We start from the raw sequence: 14,057 nt of genomic DNA on the forward strand, positions 1-14,057 counted from the left end.
AAAATGTTAACCCTAGACTAGTTTGACGGATTACACATTCCTGTTACATGTATCTTTAACAAATAAAATGTACGATATTGGGAGCAAATATTAGATGAAATTTTCAAACGGATAAATCCTCGCGATGGGAGGATTATTAAACGGAAAAGGTATAACGATATGGTAGCAGTGTACAGTAAAAATGCCAAATTCTGAAAAATATGGCACATGCTTTAGATATGTAAACATTGCCAGTTAACCTTACATATAACCTCTAATAAAGTATATATATTTGAAATCTGTACAACATTTGCAATTTTAATAGAGCTCTGAAGGATAAGTAAACTGATATTTTCTGTGATTTTTAGAGCTGTGAATACCATGGTAACAGCTTAAAAAATTCTCAAAAATTGCAAAATATTATGATATTTGACCCAAAATGGCACAATTCTCTACACAATTTTTTTTCTGAAACCTATTTAAAATTAGATATCTCTATCCCAAAGACAGAATTAATCTTGTTTGGACATATGTTGTAAATTAAGTTTTTCCGCTATCTTACCTTTTCTGTGGGCTTCCATTTTGCGCTGTAGGCGAAACTAAATTTCCTGTGTAAACACACGTTCGGAAAATCCGGATATTTAAAATCCGGAACCAATTTATTGATTTTTGTTTTAATAAATGTGAAGCCTGTATGTACTACTTCATACTGGATATACCAATTATAGTGTACATTTATTTTTTCATTTTTTATACATATCATAATACAGGAGTTATTTGCTTAACAAAAAAATTGCCCATGGCCAGGCTGTCTTACTGTGGTGTGCTACCTATAGCATCAATTCTGTAATGACACACGACTTAAGGGATAAGTTCCACGTGCGTGAAAATCAATTGGAGTAGCGCTGTAATTATCCGTAATTATCACAATAAGCCTGGTGAGGACTATCTAATGGGAGGACTTACCTCACAGTTGTCATAGTTACTATAGCTATATACCGACATGATGACTATAACACACTCCAGAATAACCTCAAGGACGGGGAAAACATGACGCATTTTGGTGAGTACATTAAGTTTCAATTTTATAATTAATGAATTTAATCATCAGTCATTGATATTGTCATTCGATCGGACGGCAACGCGAAAAACGTAAATTATTGAAATAAAAATGTATATCAGGTATAAGCAAAATAGCAAAGGATAGCTATTACATATCAAATTATTCAGTAAATGTTTTAGTTGTTAGAATTTTTGATTGATTTGTTTCAGTAATATATGCGATGTTGTCTTGTAATCCTTGGCATTTGCTCTCGTTTACAAATGCATATTTATATTTTTTTCACATTGATATACACATAAATATTAATTTAAATTCAGCGAATTTTGTTAAAAACAACAGGATATAATCGTGCGCGAGCAGTTTCATCAGGAGTATTTATACTAATCTCTGGTAGCATTAGTTACGTTGTTGAAAAATCTAGAATGACTTCATGCCATGGCCATTTTTATTTGTCGATAATTCCACTTAAAATGTGATTTTGTCACGGGTATTTTTGGTTTTGTCGGTAATATTACCAAATTATCAGATCATTATCAAAATTACTACTACGCTAATCAGTACGGCAAGGTTGTGGTGAAAAGGTCGATATTATCAAGGAAGTTAGTCTCCATTCCTGAAAAGACAAATACCTCGGAGAGCAACATCATTTTATCATCATTCGTTTCCAACAAAGGCTCTTGAGTGTCAGGAAACGTTTCCACCAAAGGCTCTCCCTAACAATAAACTAATTACAACTTTTATGATATGTATACAATGCTTGTGTAGTGAACTGTGAGGTTGGTTGGGGACTCGCTGATTTACATTCCAGATATTATAGTAAGGCAATGAAAATAAACACGTCTTTCCTGTTCCAAATCTTTCTGTATTCTAACAATTATAATTTTTTATCACAAGAGATTTACAAAAGGGGGAATAACTCCGATACATACTGGAGTTTTATTATCTCCCTTAAACTGTAATGTGTAATCTCCTCACACCCATATAACTATATACATAACACTTGTTTTTTACTTATTGTATTTTGAACATTGTAATGAGAATTCGTGGCAATAAAATATTTTTACCAAGTAAAAGAAACATAAATTGAATTAAGCTGAAATTACGTATAGGTACATTTTGTAGTTAAATGTTTCTTTTGAACACCAGATATAAGTTATTTTTTAGACAGTAGTTACAAAATAAATGTTCTTTTAAAAACAAATTCCTTTGTGTATTCCTCAATGTTTTGGGGTGACAAATTCAATTCTTTAACATTCATTTTTGGATTTCAGCATTTTAGATAAGAGAATTATCAAATATTAACATTTTTAAATCAGATATTAAAATTAGAAAGATGATTCCGGGACAAGTTTAAATGAAATATGACAAAAGCGATCAATGGCTTTTGCATCCGTCTATCGCGGAAGCTAAAATTAGTTCAGATGTGGACGTACATTTTCCGACTATATTGAGTTTTCTTCATTACTACTATGTATCAATACTTTAGGTCCATAGCATCACTGACCAGTCATAGAAGGATGAAGAAGCCGTATGATGTAGTTAAGTTAATTTTTGGCTTTATTGAATCTAATTCTCAATTAGTATTCTAATGTATTGGTGTCTTGCGCGTATTGTGTACAGTCCCTAGTGCCTTGTCTGGGGGCCGCGATAGCTCAGTCGACTAGTGTAAAATTCCTTTTTAATATGTCAATTTTACTTTATTTCATATGGTATTGATTGACTACCTGATCCGTACACAACGCACAGCGCGCCAATGGACCATGACGATCTATATTGGTACTTTGGAAATCACTCGGGTCACGTGATATTTTACCAGTATTCTTAGCCCAGACTATCGCTGTACGTGGCCTAGGTCACGATAAACGGAAACGACCATACTTCTTTGCTCATCAAACCTAGGTAGCTTTACACATGTGTTTGTAGTCAAAAGATTTACAAATGGTACCTTTTTGAATAGAAAGTATAAATATTATCATCTATATATACATAGTTCATACCGATTAATGACCATATAACTGTATCAAATGGCTGTTTCGTGGCACAAACTGTGTGGCAGGCAAGTTGATCCCGTCATTTCAGAGAGTTACAGCTCATTAAATTTATACTACCTGCGCGTGACTTTATAGAATCTGCGCGTGACTTTATATTACCCGTGAAGAATCAGAATAAAGAAAAAACACAGCTGGGTGATTGGCCAATCAAATGCTTTAGATTTTCTTTTGGAGTATGACATATATGGATCTAACATTCATTAGTTATAACATTGTGTGAATGATAATATAAAGTGCCATACAGAAACGTAGTATCTAATACATATAATATAGATTTTTATCATCTTTCCTTAATATTACTTTAATAAAACAGGCAATAAATCTTATTATAAATTCCTGTTATATGATCGAAGAGACGAATTGTTGTGTTTCTGGTTATCATAATGAAAATTTGTTGAAATATTTTCCTACGAAAATGGTGTTAATGACGTCTAGGCGTTGGTCCTATTTATAAAACGGAGTTAGAACTCGTGTTGTATTGTCACGTGGTCGCATCCGAATTTTTTGATAACGAATATAAAATGTTGTTCTTATAAACATTGATGTGGCCTGTTACAGCATCACATGTTTGTCCCTGTAAACATTGGAGTGGTATGTTACAGCATCACATGTTTGTCCCTGTAAACATTGGAGTGGTATGTTACAGCATCACATGTTTGTTCCTGTAAACATTGGAGTGGTATGTTACAGCCTCACTTTTTGTCCCTGTAAACATTGGTGTGGCATGTTACAGCATCACATGTTTGTTCCTGTAAACATTGGTGTGGTATGTTACAGCCTCACTTTTTGTCCCTGTAAACATTGGAGTGGTCTGTTACAGCATCACATGTTTGTCCCTGTAAACATTGGAGTGGTCTGTTACAGCATCACATGTTTGTCCCTGTAAACATTGGAGTGGTCTGTTACAGCATCACATGTTTGTCCCTGTAAACATTGGAGTGGTCTGTTACAGCATCACATGTTTGTCCCTGTAAACATTGGAGTGGTATGTTACAGCATCACATGTTTGTCCCTGTAAACATTGGAGTGGTATGTTACAGCATCACATGTTTGTCCCTGTAAACATTGATGTGGCGTGTTACAGCATCACATGTTTGTCCCTGTAAACATTGATGTGGTGTGTTACAGCATCACATGTTTGTCCCTGTAAACATTGGAGTGGTATGTTACAGCATCACATGTTTGTCCCTGTAAACATTGGAGTGGTATGTTACAGCATCACATGTTTGTGTCCCTGTAAACATTGGAGTGGTATGTTACAGCATCACATGTTTGTCCCTGTAAACATTGATGTGGCGTGTTACAGCATCACATGTTTGTCCCTGTAAACATTGGAGTGGTATGTTACAGCATCACATGTTTGTCCCTGTAAACATTGGAGTGGTATGTTACAGCATCACATGTTTGTCCCTGTAAACATTGGAGTGGTATGTTACAGCATCACATGTTTGTCCCTGTAAACATTGGAGTGGTATGTTACAGCATCACATGTTTGTCCCTGTAAACATTGGAGTGGTATGTTACAGCATCACATGTTTGTCCCTGTAAATATTGGAGTGGTATGTTACAGCATCACATGTTTGTCCCTGTAAATATTGGAGTGGTATGTTACAGCATCACATGTTTGTCCCTGTAAACATTGGAGTGGTATGTTACAGCATCACATGTTTGTCCCTGTAAACATTGGAGTGGTATGTTACAGCATCACATGTTTGTCCCTGTAAACATTGGAGTGGTATGTTACAGCATCACATGTTTGTCCCTGTAAACATTGATGTGGCGTGTTACAGCATCACATGTTTGTCCCTGTAAACATTGGAGTGGTATGTTACAGCATCACATGTTTGTCCCTGTAAACATTGGAGTGGTATGTTACAGCATCACATGTTTGTCCCTGTAAACATTGGTGTGGCGTGTTACAGCATCACATGTTTGTCCCTGTAAACATTGGAGTGGTATGTTACAGCATCACATGTTTGTCCCTGTAAACATTGGAGTGGTATGTTACAGCATCACATGTTTGTCCCTGTAAATATTGGAGTGGTATGTTACAGCATCACATGTTTGTCCCTGTAAACATTGGAGTGGTCTGTTACAGCATCACATGTTTGTCCCTGTAAACATTGGAGTGGTATGTTACAGCATCACATGTTTGTCCCTGTAAACATTGGAGTTGTATGTTACAGCATCACATGTTTGTCCCTGTAAACATTGGAGTGGTATGTTACAGCATCACATGTTTGTCCCTGTAAACATTGGAGTGGTATGTTACAGCATCACATGTTTGTCCCTGTAAACATTGGAGTGGTATGTTACAGTATCACATGTTTGTCCCTGTAAACATTGGAGTGGTCTGTTACAGCATCCCATGTTTGTCCCTGTAAAATTGGTGGTATGTTACAGCCTCACTTTTTGTCCTTGTAAACATTGGAGTGGTCTGTTACAGCATCACATGTTTGTCCCTGTAAACATTGGAGTGGTCTGTTACAGCATCACATGTTTGTCCCTGTAAACATTGGAGTGGTCTGTTACAGCATCATATGTTTGTCCCTGTAAACATTGGAGTGGTCTGTTACAGCATCACATGTTTGTCCCTGTAAACATTGGAGTGGTATGTTACAGCATCACATGTTTGTTCCTGTAAACATTGGTGTGGCATGTTACAGAATCAAATATTTGTCCCTGTAAAATTGGTGTGTTATATTACAACCTCACTTTTTTGCCCCTGTAATTATTTATGTTACAGCATTACAGGTAAATCCCTGTTAACATTTGTTTTACAGCAATACCCCGACATAGTGGTGTCCTTCAGGAACTTTACGACATTCACTGTAATAACATTCGCTCCCTCCACAACGGAAGTGTAACCGATAGTGAGGCAAACACTGATCTGAAGTTCACGCTTAAGGCTCTCGAGTCCCAATCTATCTCAGGTATGTATTGTGACCAATAACAAATATCTGTCGGAACAGTACAAATCTAAATTTTGTGCTTTTATCATCAAGGGCCAGAACTATCGGTATATCATTATCTGATTTAGAAATAATATCCATAATAACATTCTTACAAATTCAGAGATTGAGTAAGTTTTACTACTCTGAAACAATTTTAGAGAGTTATTTACTTTTGATGAAATCTCACAAGATAAATTGTGTAAAAGAGTTTGGGGGTACGTCTAAGGTATGCTAGCTACTGATTGCATCGGAGTATAACAATATGACAAAAGACAATACAGATTTGTTCCATCTGTTTGATCTGACGCTTTGTACTCTTTCGACAGGCGAGACGTCCGAACAGATGAAGACGATGCTGAAGATGAAGCGCACACGACTGAGACAATTGGTGGTGGCTGTGTGTATATACAGTTTGCTACTGAGTCTGTGTCTGTACCATGTAGTCAGCGTCTATCAGCAGCCACATGTCCTAGAACAGGTAAGGATACACCGACAGGTTTTCTATGCCGTGCATGTCGACACACAATGACTCTTCCCAGCGCAACTAAGCGTGAGTTACAGAGCACTCGCTTAAGTAAAGGTTTGCTGTCCCCAAGAAGGCACAGTGGGTTTCTCTTTTGGTGTTCTCACGTCGTGCCGCTTGAAATTAAGAAAGCGACATTTTGAATGGGCTGCTTAACGACATTTCGTTACCAGGCAACGTTTGCTCGTATAACTGTTATCAAATGAGCATTTTATGACAAACTGTTGCAATGTATATTGCAGAAAAGCAGCAAAATAACACATTTTTTACATTCGCTTCGATTGGATCTGAACCGGAGAACCGGCGGATTTCAATGCGGTGAAGAAAAAGGACCGTCGTGATTGGTCAAAAATATTTTAAAACGTTATTTCTAGTTGCTCTTTCTGATATTTCACTGATAAAAAAAACCCAATAAAACATCTTCTGTTCCAGTTTTATTTTTTTTATTTTGCAGAGATGTCATTATTTGGAAGATATATCACTGCTTAGACACGTTTTGATGAACATCCAGATGGAACTTCGGGCAACCATTATAAATCAATCCTATCATGAATTCCGTCTGAAGGTCGACCGGGCGATATCCAAACTCGGGCATGATTTTGAGAATCCATCATTTATTCTAGGAACACTTATCAAAACTCGAGTACGATTTGTTCATGTCCTGTCTGAGATAAGACTTGAGGCGGACACATGGCAAAATTTTCCCGGTCTTTGTCCCAAAATATAAATTATTGACGCATTTCATATATGATAATCTGATAGAGGTGGCGCGCCAGAGTCATTTTACAACAGATGTGTCTATCAAAGGAATTGACAAAGCCTTAGAAGTGTTGACAATGCTTCAGGAAGTTGATATCTACAACAAGTTAGACTGTTCTATAGCGATCAGTAGCAACGAAACCAGTCTTCGTAGCACTTACAATAACGCCATAATGCAGGGCATCAACAACATTAGGGCGCACAATATAGTGCTGGGTTTTCGTGGTGTGAAAGTTATAACACCACAGGAATGGAATTTTCTGTTTTCACTCGGACAAAACACAAGAATATTTCCAAACAAGGACTTAGTCGACATGCACGAAAACAGTTCTCAAAATTTTATGACTTGTAAAGAAATAGAGTTTGAGCTGACAAGCATTATTAATAATGTTATGGCGTTGTCAGAAGGTTTGTTTTCTAGTCTGACCAACAGGATAAACGAGGAACACAGCGACGCGATTAAGAAAATCGTAATATACACCATGTTATTCCTATCATGCGTTGTACTCTTCGGTATCGTTTGTGTCCTGCACCATTTCACAGTGAACAGGTTATTGGCGCTGGGGGTCGTCGAGGACAGACTGAATAAACAATTGATGGAAGAGCAAGATAGAATATCTGTCATTTTGCTGGATGTGGTACCCCCGGAGTACATACAATTGGTAATGAATGGAACCGATAAAGTATGCACAAGCGTAAAACGTAAAATACAAGACAAAAACAATAAAAACAGCAATAAAATCAGTTTGAAAAGTTCTTTCGAATCTCTGGTCAAAACATTAAAAAAAAGCTCTGTGCAACCTACAATATCAACTATCTCAACCGAAGATGAAAAACACACTAAACGGTACGACGGTGTTCCAATCAACGTACCCATTCTCAAGTGTGTCAAGCCTGATGTGACATTCGGGACGCTTGACAGTGCCACGCTGTTTATGTGTGACTTTATACATCTAAACGACCTGGTGGCCGTATACGAACCTGATCAACTAATCAATCTGGTCACATGTCTCATCCAGATCCTGGAGGAGCGGACCAAGCTTTACGATGTCCACGTTCTGTGTAAAAACATAAACATGTTCTCCGTCATTTCCGGTAAGTGACTGTATTACTTCCGGTACGTTATTGTGATCTATTTGTTTTTTCTTCCGGATACTATATAAAATTATAAGCACACACTTTATATATATGTTTTCAAATTCCAATAAATAATTATGTGATAACATGATTTGCGATTAGCCAATCAATTTGGATATTCCTATAAGTAATCTTTCTCTTGAATGTTTTTCGAGATGTACATGTATGCGACGCACCGGTGTTCAAGATGAAGCGCATGGTTTGATATGTATGTGGCGTGACAGTGTTCAAGATGTGTCTGGCGAACAGGTGTTCGAGACGAAGCGCATGGTTCAAGATGTATGTGGCGCACCAGTGTTTGAGGCTCGAGATGTGTGTGGCGCACCAGTGTTTGAGATATATGCCATATACTTGTGCTCGTGGACTGTGTTAGAGATAGGGAATACGTGATTATCATATATTTGCCTTTTCCTAATTAAAATCTTATTCCAGGAGCACAATCCCAGCATGCACTTCGACATGTATCCGAGATAGCTAATATGGCGCTGGACATCCGGGCTTCGTGCAGTGATCTGGAGATAGACGCACTTCCGGATTCAAAACTACGTATGCGTATAAGCATACACGTGTGTACGTTCAACCAAATATTTTTCTTATTGTGGTTGTTAACAATTTGCATATTAACGTCTATTAACAAGATAATGCAGAAAATACGTGATAGCCTTGTCGTCTTTTTGTGTAATTAGTATAAATATAGATAACAGATGTAGGAGGGTTGATAAAAGTTTTACCGAAACATAAAATACTGCTTTATGAAGTATTTTTATGTAGTCATTAAATCCAAGATGTCAATAGACTGCTGTTTCTATTTTTAGCCGATTGTTTGTATAAATTGTCGTCACATCCGGAGCCTCGTTTTCACATATACGGAGAACTTGTGGATATGACCAGACAACTACAGAAGAACTGCACCGGTAAGTATGATGAACATATATGTTTTTGATATAGATACGAGTGTTGATGAGTAATAACCATCAAGGAGGCAACCGGAATCTGACATTTTTGTATGTTAGTGTACTGTATTTAGTAACTTGTTTCGTCCTTCACCGGAAGTGTTTTTTATGTTTAGTTGGGAGGGATATAATAGGTAAACAGTACTCACGTGTTTGACGACTCTCTCAAATTATTTAACTATCACAAGCCAAGTTATTTCCCCCATACAAATAACATGTTAACGGGTATCACGAGGGGAGATAACTCTAGTACCTGTTAAATTTGCATCATCAAAGTAAGATAGTTATCGTGCATGCTTGCATAATCTCTAGGAAGATTACCTCAGCGACAACAAAATGATGAATCAAAGAAGATTATGTTGTCTCAGTTTACACTAAATCTACTGGACAGTTCCATGTTGGTGACATGACGTCCAAATGGATGCACAGTTTAAAGAAATCCAGGGCAATAAACTAAATCTACTGGACAGTTCCATGTTGGTGACACGACGTCCAAATGGATGCACAGATCAAAGAAATCCAGGACAAATATTAATTTCTTTGATAACCAAGCAAACTCGGGTCGTATTTCAAACACGAAATGTAATAGTGCAGACTGCGATCACATTAATGGGGTCTGCCGACATAAAGTATTACTTAAATATTAAATCGTTGTACGAAATTTGAACTTCGATGTCAAAAAAGCATACTTGGTTTGGATTTTTCGGCATAGCCGTATAGTATTCTTTTGGCCCAGGATATGACGCGACAGGTGGCGTTACTGGTCAAGATGAAGTATGTGATTGGTCAATGTAGCAGTAAATGCGAAATGCAGATTTGCAGTTAAAACGTAACAAAGTTAAAGTCTTTTCAAATGACACATAATGAAATTATATTCCTGATTCAAATGCAGTCTTATTATCACCAAAAATGATTCAAACTGATTTGTTATCATTGCTGAAACGCATTAGTTCGTTAATTTGTTTCACCAGCAGTTTTATATTATAACCACCAGCATTAAAACTATGCCGTTTATCTTTTTAAAAGATATTTCTTGTTTTTTTGTCTTTATTGTTGTTTTCGTTTTTTGTTTTTAACATGTATTCAAGTTTCCAATTATGTTCCCCATTATTTGTTACACAGCAAACAGAATCCACATTAGCGAGGACGTTGGAACAATACTGCGACAGGAGCATCAGTACCAAATCGAGCGAAGAGGAATGATGATATGTACGGTAAGAGTCGCACCATACAGGCAGACATTCCGTCAGTCTCATACAAACATTTTCTTATTTTCGCTATTTCTCTGGAATTAAGTAGTGGATATAGGGGGGGGGGGGGGGGGGGGGGGGGGAGTGATGATGCTTAAAGTACATGCTCATTAATGGGTCTAGCTTAGCTTGCTTAAGTTTGAACATAATCAATAATAAGCCTGGTTGGGCTTGCAAAAATTTGAACATGGTCATTAATTACTGTGCTTGTCAAATTTATTTTCTATCTGGTTATCAATCAATATCTAAGTTGCTCATTGGACGTTCCCTCTGTCTCTTAGAGATCGTATTGAAACTTTATGAATATGTTCAGATTGTTTTAACTGATCGAGATATTTAAGATGACGTCATGTTTTATTTAGACAGATAGAGCTCGTTATCAGTATTTCTCCTCATGAGCTAGTGATGATTTTTACTTGACTTAAAGCCTCTCTGTGTTTTTGCAACATATATATTATGTTAAAATACAAAGATGAGATAAATGATAAAATACATATCCTAAATGTGAGAATCAAGACCGTAGTTCTTCACAACTGAAATTTAAACTGAGAAACTACCAACTGATTACAAGGAATCTCCAACTCGGTGCTCCACTCTCTATATGTAAATGAGCCGCGGATAATATGTCGTGTAGGCATGCGCAAATTAGTTTGTTTTGAAAATGGCGGACTGGCGGCCACAAAAACCACGCACCAGAAGACCAAGGTCGATTAGACATACTTGTAGCTGCCATGAAGGAAAAGGAAAGTGTTGGGGAAAACTACAACATCATCTACGGCTTACAGAGTCAATGTTAGTCTGTTAGACAAAAAAAAATAAGATAGGTTATACGTGAAAAGCCACCATGAAATGGCAGTGGAACTTTTCGGCATTGGATAAACAAACCCATGTTTTCCTGTTTATCATACGGGGATGTAACTCGATTCACGTTGTATTTCTAGATGTTTATTACATATTATACATGTACTTATTAATTTCTGACGTAACTGATCATATTTGAAGGTAATATCATACAGATAATGTCATAAGGGATAATGATGTTTAGCTTGATAAAGTTTCATATCTATAAACCAAAACATAGAGAGGCTTAAAGGCACATGTTCGATGTTGATTCTAGTTATACATGTACGTGCTCCATTTTGAACTCAGATATTCAAGATGACCATCAGCTGATGCTGGGATTTTATGTTTGAATTTTCTTTCTTCTGCTGATCAAGAAGTACTGAAATGATGTATATGATAAAGAGACTTGTGAAGAAAATATCTGTTTATGCCGGAATAAGGGTTATTCCGGCATATTTATTCCGGCATTATTATCTTTTATATAGATGGTTCTTCTTGTGACATTTTGCTATACTAGACAATAGGTTGAACAGCATCTTTTCTTTAAAGCATCAATTTTAAAAACATCCTACTTACTTTGTAACAAGCTTATGTTAGTTAAAGATGAAAAAAAACCTCAAACTTAAAAAAAAAAACTATAATCAAAGTAAGAATGAAAAAAAAATAGAATAAAAATTAATTAATTGATAAAATAAAATGAATAAATACAAATAATATAAAATAAATAAAGAAAGAAAGAAATTAATTAATTAATATAAATAAAATAAAATCATCAGTTGTAGACGCCAAGATCCGCCCCCTCTTCTCTCCTAACATGAAATTACATGTACATTGCTTCACAAGTAAAATGTGTGTTCTCAAATTGGCAAATCTTATTCACTTCAACGACAGGATATAGTTTTATCATACATCGCCGCGCCCTTCATACAGCATTGTTTTGATAAGTTTTTCTGGCAGAAGGTAGGTACTTGTAATTCTTCTAATATGTATTTTTTCCTCTCGCAGGATGGTAGGTATTTGTCTACGCAGTGGTTGCTTGGCCGGCGAGTATCTGTATGTAACCCCAACCATCACGATTTCCGAGGTAAAAACTCTATGCCCATTCAGCTTGCGGAGAAAGCGATCTACATATTCGACAAGGAGAAGGTCAAATACATCTCCCCATACTGGATGACTCCTTCAGGCCAGTTCAACGAGTCAATATCGATGAGTGAATCGTCCTATTCTGATTCTGATGGTAGCTTTAATGATAGTCAACACGAATAGATACAAACACTACATGAAAGAATCAGGTTGATGAAGGCCATGTAAAGTTTTATCATCGTCCCCAAGATGGCATAAGTAAATATTCTTATAATCATTCTTTTGTATGATGATAAAAATATACGTATCTTCTGCGGCGTCTGATACAATCATTCAAATATGTTATTCAATCGTCATTCCATTCATTCATGTTTGATTTAACATCAAACCATCTTCGCTGACGTCACAATTTATAGACGCCATTTCTTTCCGATGCAAGTTGGAGTATCAAAAGAAATATATTATATAAAGCGTAATTTGACCTGTACTCAAGCTGGAAGTAATGTGGCTGTTAAATGAGGCTTATGATATCAGAAGGACATGAATTTGACCGGATAAATACTGCATGTTCTCATGAATTTACATAAATTTGCCAATGAAATTGTTTTGATGCATTTTCCGAAATAACGGAATAATCACAATGTAGGAAAAAGCACTTATGTTTGTTTGCGTAATAAAAACAGTATAGCGAAAAACAATTGTTTGAAGTAACGCCGGATACTTTTTCACGCAGACAAGTTCACGCATTTGCTGACAAAAACTTGTACATACTCTAGTTATACAATAATAATTTATACATCAAATTGTTCTGGAGCCAAATTCAAAAAAATAAAAAAAATAAAAAAATCAATATGAACTGTTTCGAAATTAATTTTTTTTCCCTTCAGACCAGTTCCATCAGCTTATGAAATTGAGAAAGGCAAGCTTTTGAAATATTTGATGGAAAAAATATCTTATATTATGTGCTTACATAGGGATTCTCTGTATAACTTTTATTACCTTATAGTTTATGGATGTTTTAGAGATGTATTACATCTCTCAAATACATTTCACCTCAATCGTCAACCCTATCAATACTACTGTGGTACAGTAGTAAGACACTTGTCTTTCACCTAGACGACCGGGTTCGTGAAAGGTATGAGGTCACCTGCCTGACATTGTGGGTTTTTCCCAGTTTCCTCCCACAGTAAGGCCCCTCGAGCGCTTCAATCCGACCCGGACAAGCATGGTTAATATAAGTTGATATAACTTTTTTAACAATTGTTTTAGATAAAATATAGTGTACATTTGTATTTACACGTTGACGGTCTTGAATAACTAGTGTTTTTATTTTTTATTTTTTTATCATTTTCCCTTGTAGTATCCGAGTAAGAAAATATTAACGTTTAATGTTAGTATATAATTGATATCTTAAAATGGAGTCGTCTCAAGTGTTATTTAAGGGACAAAGAACGTCTGGAAA

The 14,057-nt window shown here is 36.2% G+C and overlaps 1 protein-coding gene across 1 annotated transcript; it reads left to right on the forward strand.

The window, feature by feature from the left end:
* The first annotated feature begins 978 nt into the window (after positions 1-978).
* LOC117345082 (retinal guanylyl cyclase 2-like) lies at positions 979-13,912 on the forward strand. Its single transcript, XM_033908028.1, has 8 exons — positions 979-1,042; positions 5,877-6,026; positions 6,374-6,525; positions 7,025-8,424; positions 8,899-9,036; positions 9,282-9,380; positions 10,542-10,633; positions 12,518-13,912. The coding sequence occupies exons 4-8, from the start codon at positions 7,407-7,409 to the stop codon at positions 12,776-12,778; spliced, it is 1,608 nt and encodes a 535-aa protein (XP_033763919.1). The 5' UTR covers positions 979-1,042; positions 5,877-6,026; positions 6,374-6,525; positions 7,025-7,406; the 3' UTR covers positions 12,779-13,912.
* Positions 13,913-14,057: the final 145 nt, after the last annotated feature.

This window comes from Pecten maximus, chromosome 16 (genome assembly GCF_902652985.1).
Source record: "Pecten maximus chromosome 16, xPecMax1.1, whole genome shotgun sequence".
NCBI lineage: Eukaryota > Metazoa > Mollusca > Bivalvia > Pectinida > Pectinidae > Pecten > Pecten maximus.

Bases quoted from the DNA above. Each gene is read 5' to 3' on its own strand.
- LOC117345082 (XM_033908028.1), top strand. From the start codon at position 7,407: ATGCTTCAGGAAGTTGATATCTACAACAAGTTAGACTGTTCTATAGCG. The intron at 8,425-8,898 runs GTAAGTGACTGT...ATCTTATTCCAG, and splicing joins CATGTTCTCCGTCATTTCCG to GAGCACAATCCCAGCATGCA. The intron at 9,037-9,281 runs GTACGTTCAACC...TTCTATTTTTAG, and splicing joins GCGTATAAGCATACACGTGT to CCGATTGTTTGTATAAATTG.